Raw genomic sequence first — 16,858 nt, 5'->3', positions numbered from 1 at the left:
TGGGTATTAAGATCCATTCACAAAGATCTTATAATATTGTTCTGGATTAAGTAATGGCATTTACTAAATCAAACACGAAAGACTCCATTGGAGACATTCGACCCATATGAATAAATCTAAGTAAAAGATGTTTGAACTATGTATAAGCATTTACTAAGTTAAACATCAAAGGACCTAAGTAAGATTCTTAACCTATATTATATGTCAAAGAATTTAGCTGGATTTACTATCTACTTAAAACTATATGAGCTAAAGTTACATGAATAGAATTCAATTGGGAATTATTCTGCAAAAGAATTTATCATGTATGATATAATATGAGGATCGCCAAAAATGTATCGTATGACTTTAGGCATGACGAACATATACCAATCTCTATTGATCTAAGTGAAGATCAACTAGATTGAGATCAAGAAAAACTTATGGTACTTGAAAAGGTACATAAGAGTAGTTCTTGATTCAAGGAAATAAAGATATGCTAAATATTGATGCTACACGCATAAACACTGGCAAAGAATCAAGAAAGATTCCTTTGGAGTTAACCATTGACAAGGACGAGCTAAAGAGCATCGTGTTTTGAAATGGCAACATGGATTGGAGACCATGAGTTGTTGCGTGGGAAATTAAAATAATAATTTCTATGTTCTAAGATATAGTTGGAAAGTCTTCCGCATATCTGTGAACTGCTTGGATAAGTAAATCCAAACAAAGCATCACTAACAACCTATACAGTTGAAGTAAAAGTACTTATTGCCTAAGAAGCAATAAAACAGGGTTGTTTATGTTAAAGAGTTCTTCACTGAACTTGGGTGGATCACATGTCTGCTGACTTGATGGTTCTTCATTGCAAAATGCGTAGAACCACTATCGAAGTAAGAAAGACTAGATCACATAATAAACAAACTCAAAAGATCTTATCATCATATCTCGAAGAACATTCGATGAAAAGGATATTAAGATTGGCAAAGCATGATAACTAAACCTATGCAACAAGTGAGAAACAACACTCACATTGTGGCACTGGAAATCAAGCATAGCTTTAAATTCCATTAATTGTTTTAAAGATGGGTTCGAGGCCCATGGTTGTAAAACATTAGGGTTGAACATTTATCATATATGAAATGTATTTTCATATTCCATTTAATCTTGGTTTAGTATTAAATGATGAGTCCTTTCAATTTGACGATATATTCAAGATAGACTGTCAGGACCAGTCTTGTGACTAAGAAATGTCTATCAAGTGAACTTGAATGTCAAAAGTTGAAAAAGGTCCCTGGTCGGAGTTTTCTATAAAGATGGACGCATAGAAAACGTTAGACGACTAGAATGCAAGATGACTAGTAGTTCTGTTTCTTGAACTATGTGGACATGGCAATGTCATAATCATTTGCATAGATACTTACTTTGAGAAGACTAGTATCAGACAGACCTATGAAACTTTACTGTAAGAGATGAAAATCTGTCATAAGTAAATTTCATTAAAATTATTAGACACTAAATCCTCAATACCTGAGTAATTTGAGATTACTTGTTTGAGAACTGCTTACTTTGACGTTGACCAACCGTCGCACCGTAAAAGGAGGCTATAAAGGCAACGCTCAGGTAATCACCTATCAAACGAAGTCTAATCTCAAGATCGCAAGATTGGGATTGTCCTCCCATAAATCGGGATGAGATGCTTAAAAGTTGTACAAGGCCACTCGGAGAGCTAGAAACTGTAAAATGCATGGCCGTGCTCGGATGAATCATAGGTTATGATTATCTGTTTATTTGATCAGTTGAACTCTGAAACCGAGAAACACCTCTAGACATAATAAGGATGACAACTCTTACCTTATGTTCAAGAGCAAGCATCGAGTGACAAAGGAATTAGGAAATGCACACTTGTCTATAAGGACAAGTGGGAGACTGAAGGAAATAATGTCCTTGGTCCAAGTATGCATATAATGTTAAGTCTAATAAATGCGGTTCAGTATTAATTGACAAGTTAATAAATTCAGTGAGATCAAGTGAGCTGAATGCCTAGCTAGAGGTCGCTTCAGTTCAAGTGGAAATTAATGATATTAATCCACAACTTACTCTTGACTGAACCCGTAGGGTCACACAAATAGTACGTAAACGGATCAAGTATTTAATGGCATTAAATACTCCATCTATGGATATTCGGAATCGACGGATCTTGGTTTCAGTGGGAGCTGAGATCGTCACAAAGCAAGAAATGAATACTCCGGAAACGATGATATTGCCGGAAACGGAAATATGGATCGTACCGGAAATATAAATATTATCCAAGTCGTAGATGTTGCCGGAAACGGAAACATGGTACGTATCGGAAAATATTATCGGAAATGGAAATATTGCCGGAAACGGAAATATTGTCAGAATCGGAAATATTATCGGAATCGGAAAATAATTCCGGAAACGGAAATATTAAATATTTTTTCGAAACGGAAATTAATTCCGGAATCGGAAATATTAAATATTGTTCGTATCGGAAATGAATTCCGGAATCGGGAATTTAATCGGAAGCGCATCGTACGAATTAGCATCGGACGAGGCTTCCTAGACGAAGGCCCAGCACGAAGCCAGGCCCGCGCCCAGCAAGCCAAGCGCCCAACACGAAGCTGCCAGAGCCTCGCCAGGCCCAGCGCAAGGCCAGGCCCAGCAAGGCCATGGGGCGCGCGCGGGCTGATGCTCGTGGGCTGCGAGCAGCGCCTGCTCGTGTGGGCCGTAAGGCCTGCACGGGTTTGTGCGATGCTCGTGGTCGTGGACGCTCGTGTTCATAACGAATCCTAATCCTATCGGAATTCGTGCATTGATTAAATCCTAATCCTAAAAGATTAAATTTATTATTTAGAGTTCTAATAGCATTCTAATTAATAAATCCACATCCTAGTAGGATTATAATTCCTTTCCATAAATTCTATAAATAAGGGCCTAGGGTCACATATTTGATAGACGATATTGAAGTATTCAAAGGTAAGATTTTAAGCAAAAATCAGCCAAACACTTGCAACCCAAAATAGCCGAAAATCCTAAGTAACCTTAAGGGCGATTCTAGTTGGTCAAGCTTAAGGCGGATCCGGACGTGCTGTGGACTATCTACGGAGGGACGACACTTGGAGTCCTAAAGACTTGTTCTTGTTCGGTTCGGGCGCAGCTAGGGAGGGCACACTACAAAGTGTATGCATCTGAATTATGCTAAATGATTATGTGTAAATAATATGTTTCCTGGCATTAAGGTTTTCCGCATGATTTATGTTTTGTCATATGTATCATAACCTAACATTTCCTCCTCTCGTTTGGGTTATATGGAAGAGAAGAAACACTCTCACCTTCAAACAATTCTAAATTGCCGCGGATAAGTGATTCGGGATGCCCAAGCTCTAATTTGGGATCTAATTTCACACTTTACGAAATTGCACCTTAGCCACCTACTCCTCTTCTCCTTCTGTCATCAAACCTGGAACCCCCCTCCCTATAATTTGCTTAAACTTAATGTGGATTCTTTTTTTCATCAAGTTGGGTGATGATGCAAATATAGCGAGGTATTTCACTACTACAAAAGTAGAAATAAGTAACGCTAAATAGAGTACGGTTAAGTGAGTTAAGCGTTTCACAGGATAATAGAGAACGTATTTAACTGAAAACAGTTCTGTGGGATAAAGAATAGAGAACGGTTAACTTACTTAACAGTTTCATATATTTTACTATAATATAAAAAATTATATTTAATATGTACATGTACGTATGCAAATTAATAACATATAGAACTGTGTTTTAAATAAAGTAAGAAAGGCGTACTATATTCTCATTTAATAAAAAAAAACAAAAAAACAAAAAAACAAAATCATCTCCCAATTAAGCATTGGCGGCAGATTGTAAAACTCAAAAAAAAAAAAAAAAATCCCGTAAAAGTGCAAAACCTATTCCAAAGCTTTCCTGAACTCAACCTCTCACAGAACCTAAATTCACCCCTCCCGCAAAATCCAAACCATAACCGCCCATCACCATAGTCTTCGCCGCCGCTGTACCTCCGCCGCTGTACCGCCGCCGCTGTACCGCCGCACCTCTGTTTCAAAATCTGGTGAAGTCGAGGTTCCATACTCCGATTTTTGAGGTTGGTATTCTTATTTTTGTTCTACATCTTTATCCTTCAATTAATAACGTTCTTAATTATCAAATTGTAATGTTTTATATGGAATTCTTATTGCAAACTCTTTATTGAAGAGATTTTTGTGGAAGTTATTAATTGTTGAAGTTTCTGCTGCAAACTCTTTATTGAACCCTAATTGTTGAAGTTTCTATGTGGAAGAGATTTTTGTTGAAGTTTTTGGTTGAGAGGTTATAATGATTAATCGAATTACATTTAATTTATTAGTGTTATTGTCGAAAATATGTGGTAAATTAGTCTTTCCAGCCCTGTTTCGTGGTTTGGGTGTTCTGATTATGTGGTTTGTGATAAAAGTAGGAATAAACTTTTATATGGTATTAGTTTGCAGCCTGATTTTGTGTCAGAAATAATATGGTATTAGTCTTTCATGTGGTTTGCAGCCTGATTTTGGTCGAAAAAATTTGGTATTAGTGATTCTGGTGTTTAGCCCAAAGTTTGGTTTTCGTGCATAATCTCAACGAGAATCCTGTTGTTAATAAACTAATGATTGGGGTATAGAGTAGGAGAGCAGAAATGCAGACAAAGGGAGAATAAAAAATGTAGTTTTACCTGAATGTAAGCTGCAAGACTGTTGTAGTAATGAATTTTGTTTTATAATTCATGATATTTGTTTAAATAACATTGAGGGTGGCATCGTGTCGGACGAATTGTTTCGTAAGATTAGTGACGAGAATGGGAAGACCCACGTCGTGTTCACATGCCCCGACTTTGCTCTCCTCTTCAGCTCTTCTTCGATCTGCTCTTTGGCTTAATGTCATATTGAGCTGCTGAATACGAGGTGGCAATGATCATAATCCCGGTGTTGTATTCTGAAGTTGATTATGGCGTTGTTTTATGTAGTTATATTCTCCTAGGCTTCTGGATATATATATATCTACATAAAACAATTTACAGTTTCCATGTTTAAGGATTAAGGTCGGAATTTAGTGGAATTAAGAAGTTGGCTTCGGTTCAGTTATCCCATATTTAGTGGAATCATATGGGAATTAAGAATAACTTCGGTTTGGTTATCCGCATTTTCGGTTTAGTTTTTTCGGTTTTTTTGCACAGCCCTAGGTAGAATGAGGTTGGTGATTTTTTTTAATGGTTCGGTTATCTAGATAATATGATTGTAAAATTCTAGTAGTGAAATGTATTAATGTAAAACAATCTAGAAATATATGATTGTAAGGAAATGTCTAGATTTATCCTAAAAATCTAGATAAATGACAAGTCTAGAAAAATCTAGAAACTAAGATAAAACCACTATAAATAAGATAAGTGAGAGACATGGTATCTCGCAAATATTTGTACAATCCTTATTAACGTAATCAATTATAAAAATGTAATTTTGTTATAGTATTAAGGTCCACTAAAACGTTCGCGTGCGTCCTCAAATTTCTATCAATTTTCCGTGCCACAACATCCCGCCCTTGTATTGCATTTTTTTTTTTAATATTGACTTTACAATTTTAATTATATGTGTTTTATTTTTTAACTTAATAGTGTGTATAAATGGATCGAAGTTGGATAACAACAACAAAATTGGGTGACCCAAAATACAAAGCTGGGGTTATGGAATTCCTTACATTTGCTTTGGAAAATAACACTGAAGGTCATGATAAGTTGCCTTGTCCTTCTTATGTCTGTCATAATCTTATGCATCACAAACCTAATGTAATACTGAGCCACTTGAGTAAATGGGAATTTGATACAACATATACTTGTTGGTATCGTTATGGTGAAAAAAGGGAAGAAACTTCTGGTCATCAAAGCCACAATACTAATGAGGGTGATAGAATGGAGGACGTGAGGTATCAATTTCAGGGAGGAGTTGATGAGGATCCTGAAGTGATAGAACAACTACTGACCGATTCTGAGAAGCCTTTATACGAAGATAGTGAGCACACACAATTATCAACTATACTTAAGCTTTATAATGTGAAGGTGGGTTATGGTGTGACAGATCAATGTTTTACGGCGTTTCTCAAGGTGTTCAAAGCCATACTTCCTGCAGGCAATATTTTGCCGGGTGCTTCATATAAGGCAAAAAAGATGTTGCACACAACGGACTTGCGTTATGAAAAAATTCATGCTTGCCCTAATGATTGCATATTGTATCGAGGTGACTATGAATCTTTAAAGAATTATCCTGAGTGCAATGTCTCGAGGTACAAGAAACAAAAGGAAGGAATTCCGGCTAAGGTTTTGTGGTACTTTCCAATAATATCAAGGTTCAAAAGAATGTATTCAGATGCAGGAGATGCGGAGATGTTAACATGGCATAAATTTGGTCGGAAAAAAGATGATGGGTTATTAAGACACCCAGCTGACTCTCCGCAATGGAAATTTATTCATGGAAAATTCAGTGATTTTGGTAAAGAAGAACGAAAGCTACGCCTTGGATTGTCTACTGATGGTATGAATCCATATGGTTCTTTTAGTAGCATCCATAGTACTTGGCCGGTCATGTTGGTAACGTACAATTTATCTCCTTCCTTGTGTATGAAAAGAAAGTATATTATCTTGTCAATGCTTATTTCTAGGCCAAAACAACCGGGAAATGACATCGATGTGTACTTGGCACCTCTTATTGACGATTTAAAGTTGTTGTGGGAGAAAGGTGTTGAAGTATTCGATGCTAGTCGGAATGAAATGTTCAATTTAAGAGCCATGTTGTTCTGCACTATCCAAGATTATCCAGCGTATGTAAATCTTTCTGGTTATACCGTGAAAGGGGAATGTGCCTGTCCTATATGTGAAGATAGTTTGAAGGGGAAATGGTTATTAGCATCGAGAAAGTATGTCTACTTTGATCATCGTCCATTTCTTCCTCCTGATCACCAGTACCGCAAATTGAAAAAGGCGTTTAATGGGGAACAAAATTTTGAAAGTTGCCCAAAAGTCTTTACTAGCCAAGAAGTGTTTGACAAGGTAAAAGACATTAAAATTACATTTGGAAAGTTGAAGAAAAATAAAGATGCCCTTCCTAAACAGGGATACAAAAAGTGTTCTGGTTTTTGGCGTCTTCCTTATTGGAGATTTTTATTTGTGCGACATTCTCTAGATGTGATGCATATCGAAAAAAATGTGTTTGATAGTCTGATTGGCACATTATTGAATATTGATAAGAAGACAAAAGACGGTCCTAAGGCTCGAGATGACTTGAAGAAATGGAATATTAGAAATGAGTTACATGTTGTTGAGGAGACCGGAGAACGGAAGTATATACCCCCTGCTGCCTATACATTGTCCAAAAAGGAGAAAGTCGAGCTTTGTTCTTCCTTAGCTGGAGTTAAAGTGCCTGAGGGTTATTCTTCAAACATTTCTTCGCTTGTTTCAGTGGAGAATTTGAAACTCATGGGGCTGAAGTCTCATGATTGCCATGTTCTGATGGAAGATTTCTTACCTATTGCAATTCGTTCAATTTTGCCTAAAAATGTACCGTATACCATTATTAGGTTATGTTGTTTCTTCAAGGCAATATACAGTAAAGTCATTAATCCTAAAGAATTGGATTATTTAGAGATTGAAATTGCCGTCATTTTGTGCCGGTTGGAGATGTATTTTCCCCCGTCTTTTTTGATGTCATGATGCGTTTGCCTATTCACTTAATAAGAGAGATCAGATTTTGTGGTCCTGTGCACATGAGAGCTCAATGGGCCTTTGAAAGGCAAATGAAAACCTATAAGGGATGTGTTAAGAATGCTTATCGACCTGAGGCTTGTATCGCTGAGAAAATGTTTTATGAGTTAGCTATGGAATATTGTCTTGAACATATAGATCATGTGAAGACAGTAGGGCTTCCTCTTCTCGACACAATGGTCGATTTGATGGTATGGGAACTATAGGCCGTAGAGATCATGATATGTCTCTTGACAAGTGGCACATGGCCCACACATATATTCTTTTTAATGAAGATGAAGTTGCACCGTATGTCAACCGACACATGTCTTTCTTGAAGGCGCGGAACCGAAAGGCTAACCCGAAAGCATTAGCTACAGAACATAGTAAATCATTTCGTTTTTGGTTCAAAGATCAACTAATGAAAGAACAACCTGTTTCTGAGAGACTTAGGAGTTTGTGCTATGGTCCTGATTTCCGTGCCTCATTTTTCTTTGCATATGTTGTTAATGGTTGTACATTCTATACGCGGGACCAAGATGATAAAAGTACTATGCAAAACAGTGGGGTATCTCTCGAAGCTGAAGCAATGTATTTTTCAAGTTCTAAAGACAATCGTCCTGTCTATAGTTAAATGCAATACTATGGGGTAATATATGAGATTTGTGAGTTGCATTATATGGGCTTTTCAATAGCTGTGTTTGGTTGTAAATGGGCTGACAATAACAATAACGTTATATGTGATGGCTTAGGGCAAATTTCAATGAATCTTAATAAACTTGGCAGTGAGGCTGATCCTTATATTTTGGCTAGTCAAGCAAAACAGGTGTTTTATATGACTGACCCACTTGATAAAACATGGTCGGTCGTTATAACAACGAAACCTCGATATGCCATTGATGACCATGATGATAATGTTGTGTCTGAGGAAAGGTCTTCCACTAGTGAGGTAGCTAATGTGAATGATAGTACTGATGATACATCGACATATGTCCGTAGTGACCATGAATAAGGAATTTGGTTTGAAGATGAAACTTGTAATGCAAATCGGAAAAAAAAAAACGTCGTCGTACAGGTTGTTGTGAATCAATGAATAAACTTACTAACTTACTAATTTGATGCCTAATTTTAATATCAAATGCTTATATTTATATTAATATAGTGCTTTAGTTATGTTATCTAATGAACTTTGTATGTTTGTAGGTTGATGGCAAGAAAGAAAAAGCGAGCAAGTCCCCTCGAGATGAAGAGGCTTTGATTGAATGTGAGAATTGCAGGGGTCGTACGGTGCTTAAATTAGTTGGAAATGTAATTCGTAAGGGCATTAAACTCCCCTTAGAATGGAATCGCAACAAAGTGCCGGTTGGGGATAACAAAGATTACTTCGCCTCTTACATTGGTGTTGTTGTTCGTGAACGAGTGAACATCAATTTTACTGCGTGGGATGAAGTTCCTAAAGTCATCAATGAAGTTTATGACTATATTGCAGTAAGAAAGATATCACTTCTAGTTTTTTTTTCTCCCATTTGAATTTCGCTTTTTTTTTCTTCCTGTTTTTTCAATTGCGATGCAGTTTATTTTTTTTGTTTAATTGCTTAATTGTTTAATCAGTAAACAGCATATGTAAATGTGCAAATCGTCTTGAGATTCTGACGTTACTACAAAGGTTTTGATCTAGATAGGAGGTTCGAAAGCTGTAAATTCAGATTCATTTGCCTTCTTTGTGGGTTATCTGGTGAATCTGTGGAACACCTGTTCTTTGAATTTCCTGTTGTTGGCTCAGTATCTGAACCATTCTAACTAACAACACCCATTGTTGGCTCAGTAGCTGAACCATTCAAGGGTTTAATAACCACAAATCAATAGAACAAACTAAAATCGTGTGACCCCAGACAAACTGACTCTATCAGATCCAAAACTGAACAAAATGATTCATCACCCAACATATGACTTATTCTGCTGGATTTTAAGAAATACAACACATGAGCTATAGGCTCAGTGCATCTGCTGGATTTTAGCCAGCTGAGTACTAGAGTAGAAATACAAACACCAGAAATCTGATGAATGTCTATAACTTTCTGACCAGAAATCTTCTTTGGGAGAGACATTCAATGTGAGGCTGACATTTTGGTATCCAATTTGAACACAAAAACCCTATTAATCAAATGTATGCATTAGTAAATGTTTGTAAAGTCGGAGTGTGTGCTCTGGAATTTCCAGAATAATCTTGCTGGAGTGTTTGTCTTCTGGCTTACATTTTTAAACTATAGTTCTTTAAATGAAGCCAAAACAAAAAACAAACTACTATTTTTAAAGTGTCCAGAAATGGCATGCTAGTTTTCCCTAGACATTATTCCCAATGAGAATGTTAGTTATTTTCGTGCTCGGAGGTCTAATTATCGGGTGCCTCCAATTCCTTGTTTTAGCTTCAGAAACCCCCTGAAGAACAGCCTTTAACCCTGCTTGTTCCTTGCTGCTACAGAACACTTTGAGGCTTCCTCTATCCCGTTCCCTTGAGTTGACTTGCCAGCTAATCTTTCCTTCTTCTTTTCCTTTGAGCTCACCATGTGTGTCAATCACTTTCCTTTCACAATCATTACGATCTCCGATAAGATGGTGGACGTTTTGATTCTGTCCTTTGAGTTTTCTCTCATCTTACCAAGTTGGAGTTTAATAATTATTTTTACCAAGTTTTTTATACTAGTAAAAGGTCTAAGATAGAGAGAACTAAAACCTTCTTTTTATCAGGCATGTGTTCACCACTCTCCATTGACCAAACCAAATTAAGCTGACCATCTTCAAATGGCTGCTCCAAAGCATCTGCTACTTGAAAGAATGCCTGCAATTTAGCTTCATGAGCATACATCTTAACTAGTCCATCTATGGGATTCAGACATTTTCAATAAAATAGAAGTTTACTTATCAGAAGTTCAGAACTAGTTTTTGCTGATTAAAAACTGTGAAAGCTGATATTCAAAGACAGGTTGTTGGTTTTCTGAATACACATATTCAGAGTAAATATTATAGACGGAAATGATCAGAACTTCAGAAGTTTACCTTTTCTCTGTATTCGCAAGCATGATTCTCAACAGTAAGTATATTCAGGATAACTTTCTCTTGAATTTGCAGAAGGGATTCATAGTGCCCGAAGAACGTAGAAGTTACGTGTTAGGGCGAGCTTCAATTCGGTGGAGATGTTTCAAGGCTAGATTAAGGAAAGTCTTCATGTACGACTCCAAGGAAGAGAATGAAAATGTGATAATAAGGACTCCACCTTCGTTGTATGGATGGATAACGCAAACTGATTGGGACACATTCATTGCAACATATACTGATCCTAAGTTCAAGGTACTTTCAATACTCCATGTCAATGCATAGTTACTGAACATTCAAATGAACTTTGTGCACTTACTGTTATGTACATAATATGGATAGGAACTAAGTGACTTGAATTCAGAAAGGGCAAAAAAAATACTTCAAGATATCGTGGAGGTCGAAAAGGGTACTTGTATTATGAAGCAGAGATTGTAAGTTCAGAACGATCACATATAGTCTAACACTGAAAACCTATACATATGATTCTTATGATTATGATTATTATTTTGTATTCTTAGGCTGACGAGCTTCAGAAATAAGAAATCCAAGTTGCTGATGTGCCTCGACATCTGGTTTGGATAAGAGCCCACTCTAGAGAAGAAAATGGTGTGATAACCTTTGACAATCCCGTCGATTTGGAAATAGCTAAAGCAATTGTGAGAATATATTTATATATAAATCAAATTAAACATTTTGCTGTCACTATTATGCTAACTTGATCTGGTTGCTCATTTTTTATGTCAGAAAGTATTAGAGGCACAACAAATCCAAGGAGAAATTGATGCCATTGGCCGAAATGATATCCTAGCAAGATCATTAAAGACTCCTGAACATGGAGGTTGTGTTAGGGGTGCTGGATCAGGTGTTACCAATAAGCAATACTTTGGTTACAACAAACCCACACCATCTAGTCAATTGCGCTCCGAACTCAATGGTGTCAAATCAGAATTAACTGTTATGAAAAACACTCAGGATTTGTTGTTAAATTACTTAATGTCTATTGGTCAGCTCAACCAAGACCAACTGAAACAATTTGGTGATGGTGGTGGTATCCAAGGGTTAGGGTTCGGGGGTGCCAAGTCTGCCCACTTTCATAGTACAAATGGCCAAACACTTCAAGGTGCCTGTTTCCAATTATCCTTAAAACAGAATACAGTGCAACAGCAAGAAGATGGTGCTTGGCCTGAGCATGAGAATGTGCCTGACAGCAACCAAGTTAGTCGTCGTTTAGAGGGTTTCCAAGAGGGTGGGTTTGGTGGCAGTCAAGGATTAGGTGGTATGTTAGGGAGTACGAGTGACCAAAGACTGCAAGGTGCCAACTTTCAACTTGCCTCAAAACAGAATAAAGTTCAAGTTCCAGAAGTCCAAACTGAGGTGTACCATGTTGCTTGGCCTGATCCAGAGAAAGAATACGTGCCTGAAACTGAGTTTGTACTTTCTACACTGAGCAAGTCAATGATCAACCATTTCCCCAGGTAACATTATTTTGTTAGTTAAATTGATCTAGTTATCATGCCAGGTTAATCTACAAGCTTTAAAACCCGTTAATCTACAAGTTTTCTGTTGCTCACAATTATCCATACCCGCAAAATAAACAGGTAGAAACTGAAATCCTAAAGAAATAAATGATCTAAACATATCAACTCGTCAGAACTGAACTGATAAGAGAACTGATCTGATCAAAACTGATCAGAAAAGAACATCAGAACTGATCAGAACTGATGCAAATCAACTAACACATCAAGTTATTAATTGAAATCCTAAAGACATAACTGATCTGAACAGAACAGGTCAGAACTGATCTGATCAGAGAGTAGATGTGACTCCGTAGCAGAGTAAACCTCTAAATGCAAATACAAATAACATGTTCTACTTATATGTTCTTTATGATTAGGGTGTTAGCAGTTTATGTTCCTTGGCGATTGAGAATGACAAAGGTGTCCATATAGTTGCCGTTGGAGAAGTGTACGTTGGTAGGGAAGGAGAAGTGGTCAAGAATCATTTCAAAACCGTGCCTAGCGGTCATTATCGAGTTTTTATTAAAGAAGATATCAACTCAAGTGCGGAATTGCCATGTCCCGACGGGGAAATAAAATTCGTTTGTCAAAGCTCGGGTAGATTTTTAATATGGCCTGCTCATTTGGTTTTTCCTTTAAAGAAGGCACGTTATTGAAATTTTATGCGTTACATATCACGATACTTATTTGTTTCATTCAGCCTATAGTTTTTACATACCTTATATTTATCTCTTTTTTCGTGTTAATGTATAACAAGGCTGCTGATAAACAAATAACAAAGGAATTCACCGCGCCATCTCCACGCTCGCCATCTCCACGCTCGCCATCTCCACGCTCGCCATCATCACAGTCATCATGCACTCGAAAGTATACGATCACTCCAACTGATAGGTTAAAGTTGACTTCTAATTTGGTTAAAGTTTTCAAGGATGTAGCTATTGGAATGAAAAAGAGCGGAAAAACCAAATCCTTCACGATCCCGGCTAGAGTGTTCCTAAATGAGCAATGTGTTAGCCTTGATTATGAAGACATGCTTGATTGGTGCTTTCAAAGAGAGATAAGATCATCTCACATGTTGATTTTAATGATGTAAGTGTGTTGTATCCTTTTTGATTCCAAGTAAATGTATATATTGGTTTCTAAAAAATGATTTAATTGTTTTTTGATGTGCAAGGCATCTGAGTGAGATGGTTCTCAAAGATGGCATATCTGGGCTATATGGATTTTGTGACTCCACCTATCTATCCCCGCTAAGACGTGTGGAAAAAGAAGATGATCGATGTGACTATTTATATAGGGTATTTGCGTGCAATGATGGCAAAAATAAATATCAAATATTCTTCTTGCCCTATATAGAAGAGTAAGTGATTTCTTCAGCTAATATTTTAATCAGTACTTTGCAACAGAAACAATAGTATTTATAATCACAGTACCTGACCCTACATCCCCGAACAATGTGATATTTGTTTTTGCTTAATTTTGTGTGTAGTCGGGATTGGATGTTGGTTGTTATTTGTCCATGGATTGCATTGGTTCAGTGGTTAGGTCCACTTGGAGCACAAAATGAACCTCCCGAATTTTCTCAAATAATAATCAACAGGTATGTACTAAATTACTTATTTTGTCATATATTTTTCCTATTGTAGTATATTAAATTACATAACTGAACTATTAACAATTACTTAGGGCAATCATCAAATTTAGCGCGGAATACCGTAAGGATATCCCAAAAATAAAGAAGAACCCTTTCATTAAGTGGCAAAAAATTGAGGTATGTGATATTAATTACAATTTCGTAACAATATTAGTTTGTTAATACTTTGTATTCTTAGGTGCTTAATTATGATGTAAACTTTCTTGTGTAATAGTGCCCACGCCAACCTCCAGGCTCCAAGGAAAGTGGATATTATGTTGGTCGCTACATGATTGAAACAATAGCGTTGAGACAAATGTTCATTCCTGAAAAGGTATTGCTTTCTTCTGATGCATTGAAACTCATGCTTATTTGAATTTCATTCCATATGCTCCAAGCGACTACGATGATTTGAATTTCCAGTTAAGCATTGAACTCTATGGTCCTAATGCACGGCCTATCTTTCATGACATCAAAAGGGAACAAGGTGCCCCTGAATGGCAACTTTAGGTCAGAAGAAGTTCACCCTGCTCCAAGCATCTGAAAACTTAGACATAGTAAGCCTCAAAATAACATATGCACATCAGACAGATACTATTTGTCCACATTAGCTAACTCTTCAAAAATGAAAAAATCATCATTAAAGTCTAGACTCTTCTTAAAGCTATGTATAAGATGTATAGCTAAAAAGGGATAAACCTACCAGGTTTTGAAGTAAACTTTCAGGCACAGAAAATGGTGGATGAAACGCAGATATGTCCGGAGCCACTTCAAGAGTCTTCTGTCCACTGGAATCAGCAGAGTTTCCATAAGCAAAGGGTACAAAATGATATCCAGAGGCATCTGTCCTCGGATCTTCAGTTTCTATTTCTAATAGGAAAAAACAAACACAACATCAAGTCACCCTTTCTGTTAAAATAATTTTTAAGATCGAGAATTTTTGCAAAAGAAGCTGAACATGAAAAATGAACTCGAGAAAATTAGACATACTATTATTGCTTGCTTCTTATTCTACTGTTGCAAACGGCTAGCGCCACCCACTACTGGTTGCTTTTACCTCCTTGTCTGTCTGTCTGTACCTTCCTGCTATAAACTAAAGTATTTCTGGGTCTTTGGACTGTTTGTTGGATTTTGTTTTATTCTGGAATAAAGCACTGTGTACATATTTGTTATTCTTGAACTTGGGCCACAGGTTACTGTTGTTTGGTTGTGGACAATGTGCTTGGCTTTTAATGTCTGATTATATTGCATGACTACACTATGTAGCAGTCAATGGTCATGTTTCGAACTGGTGTTAGGATAATATAGTTGCAATACACCACTCTAACTAATACTGCATTAGTGTTCTTCTACCCTACCATTTGATTTGTGGCTTGATATATATACTCATCACTTACTGGTTCTGTTGCTTGCTGCATGTTCTTTATTTCTTACTCTTACATTTTAACTTGTCTTGTAGTATTTTACCAAAACTCCCACGTATTCTCAAACTAGGATTGACGAGCTAAGGGAGAGGTGGATTTCATACGTTACCGAATATCACCAACCAAATAACGATGAAGATGATGATGACGATGATCTAGTGTGACTTAAGCTAGCTGAGATGGTTGTTGCAGAGTCTGTTCCTGCTGCAGACAATGATGTTCCTGCTGTTACGGTGTTGTTATGTTGCTGTTACGCTGCTGTTCCTGCTGTTGTTCCTGCTGCAGACTCTGTTGCACCTGCTGAAGGGGCTGCTGTTGCTGGAGAATTTGTTCGCTGTTGCTGTTGAGTTTTATTTTTATTTTATTTTATTTTATTTTTTTATATTTACAGTGATATTGGATTTCTATTTTTGCCGTACCTTGGGTAGATTTTTTTTTTGCCGTACCTTGTGTAGATCATTTATTTTGTTATTGAATGAATGAATAATATTATTTTGTTATTGAATGAAAGGATTTTTGGAAAGATTGCGTCAATATCATTTATATTTTATCGTTTTAGATTTGGTTTACATACTAGAATCGTAATATCCTTTTTAAAATATTATATAAAAAAAAATTGCACATGCTGTTTTTAAATAATATTAAAAAAAATGAGGGTAGAATATAGTACGCCTATGTACGGAAGACGTTCTGTATCTCAATATTTAATAGGAAGAATAGAGGACGGTTATGTACGGAAGGCGCGCTTTATTGTAGAGTATAGGAGACGGTTATGTACGTTAACCGTTCTATATTCCTTCTTCATTTTCTGATTTTAGGAAGGGAATAGAGTATGCTTATCTCTTATCACTGTACTTTATAACTAGGTATATAAAACGCTTCTTTTACCCGTTTTATAAACTTTATAGTGCGCTGAGTTGGAGAACGCCTCTAAGGCGTCCTATAAAGTGTATGTTTCAGATTTACAGGACTAATGTAATAGCAAACTATGATTTAGAGACTTTTGATCAACCTCACGTGTGTGTTTCAGATGTTATCTTGGAAGATAGACCTCCGTAGAGGGGTTATCCTTTTGTAAATATTTGATTTATAACATATCGTTCCTAGCTTGCATCTTTTTGAAAAATGTTATATATTATTTTTCCTGAATTTTCCTTGTTCTAATTTATAGCTTTTTTCCATCCAAAAGGTATGTAATCACTCCAAAACCGACCCAAATTAGTGGGACATGGAGCAGGGCCCCAATTATAAAGGCCCCCCAAATCCAAATTTGGTTTACTGGATATTAAAAAAACTTTAAAGTAAACACGTGAAAGAGAGAGAAGATAAGTGTACTTTATTTTTTTTCTTTTTCATTCCCAAGGAAAAAGAGAGGTGTCAAAGTATGGGAAAGAGTATATTGCAAAAAAAA

The 16,858-nt window shown here is 36.6% G+C and overlaps 2 protein-coding genes across 6 annotated transcripts; both read left to right on the top strand.

Annotated features, from left to right (window-relative positions):
- Nucleotides 1-3,813: 3,813 nt before the first annotated feature.
- On the top strand, nt 3,814-15,970 carry LOC130459439 (uncharacterized). 5 transcript variants are annotated; one of them, XM_056826813.1, is made up of 13 exons: nt 3,814-4,120; nt 8,981-9,265; nt 10,907-11,125; nt 11,213-11,304; nt 11,392-11,529; nt 11,618-12,348; nt 12,768-12,987; nt 13,148-13,479; nt 13,565-13,750; nt 13,880-13,990; nt 14,077-14,161; nt 14,259-14,357; nt 15,518-15,970. In XM_056826813.1, exons 8-13 carry the CDS (start codon nt 13,334-13,336, stop codon nt 15,521-15,523), a joined length of 633 nt encoding a protein of 210 aa, XP_056682791.1. In that variant the 5' UTR covers nt 3,814-4,120; nt 8,981-9,265; nt 10,907-11,125; nt 11,213-11,304; nt 11,392-11,529; nt 11,618-12,348; nt 12,768-12,987; nt 13,148-13,333; the 3' UTR covers nt 15,524-15,970. The 5 variants fall into 5 exon arrangements, with proteins under 5 accessions (XP_056682791.1, XP_056682788.1, XP_056682787.1 ...); XM_056826810.1 differs by having other exon boundaries at nt 3,823-4,120; nt 11,622-12,348; nt 12,768-13,034; nt 15,483-15,970; XM_056826809.1 differs by having other exon boundaries at nt 3,823-4,120; nt 15,483-15,970.
- On the top strand, nt 5,669-8,411 carry LOC110798358 (uncharacterized). The gene is made up of 2 exons (XM_056841893.1): nt 5,669-7,716; nt 7,937-8,411. The coding sequence occupies exons 1-2, from the start codon at nt 5,669-5,671 to the stop codon at nt 8,409-8,411; spliced, it is 2,523 nt and encodes an 840-aa protein (XP_056697871.1).
- Nucleotides 15,971-16,858: the final 888 nt, after the last annotated feature.

This window comes from Spinacia oleracea, chromosome 4 (assembly GCF_020520425.1).
Source record: "Spinacia oleracea cultivar Varoflay chromosome 4, BTI_SOV_V1, whole genome shotgun sequence".
Taxonomy (NCBI): domain Eukaryota; kingdom Viridiplantae; phylum Streptophyta; class Magnoliopsida; order Caryophyllales; family Amaranthaceae; genus Spinacia; species Spinacia oleracea.
Note: the sequence above shows the minus strand (reverse complement) of the source record. Positions and strands in the feature narration are given on the sequence as shown.

Bases quoted from the DNA above. Each gene is read 5' to 3' on its own strand.
- LOC110798358 (XM_056841893.1), top strand. From the start codon at position 5,669: ATGGATCGAAGTTGGATAACAACAACAAAATTGGGTGACCCAAAATAC. The intron at 7,717-7,936 runs GTATTTTCCCCC...TTGAACATATAG, and splicing joins ATTTTGTGCCGGTTGGAGAT to ATCATGTGAAGACAGTAGGG.
- LOC130459439 (XM_056826810.1), top strand. From the start codon at position 13,334: ATGAAAAAGAGCGGAAAAACCAAATCCTTCACGATCCCGGCTAGAGTG. The intron at 13,751-13,879 runs GTAAGTGATTTC...TTTTGTGTGTAG, and splicing joins TTCTTGCCCTATATAGAAGA to TCGGGATTGGATGTTGGTTG. The intron at 13,991-14,076 runs GTATGTACTAAA...ACAATTACTTAG, and splicing joins TCTCAAATAATAATCAACAG to GGCAATCATCAAATTTAGCG.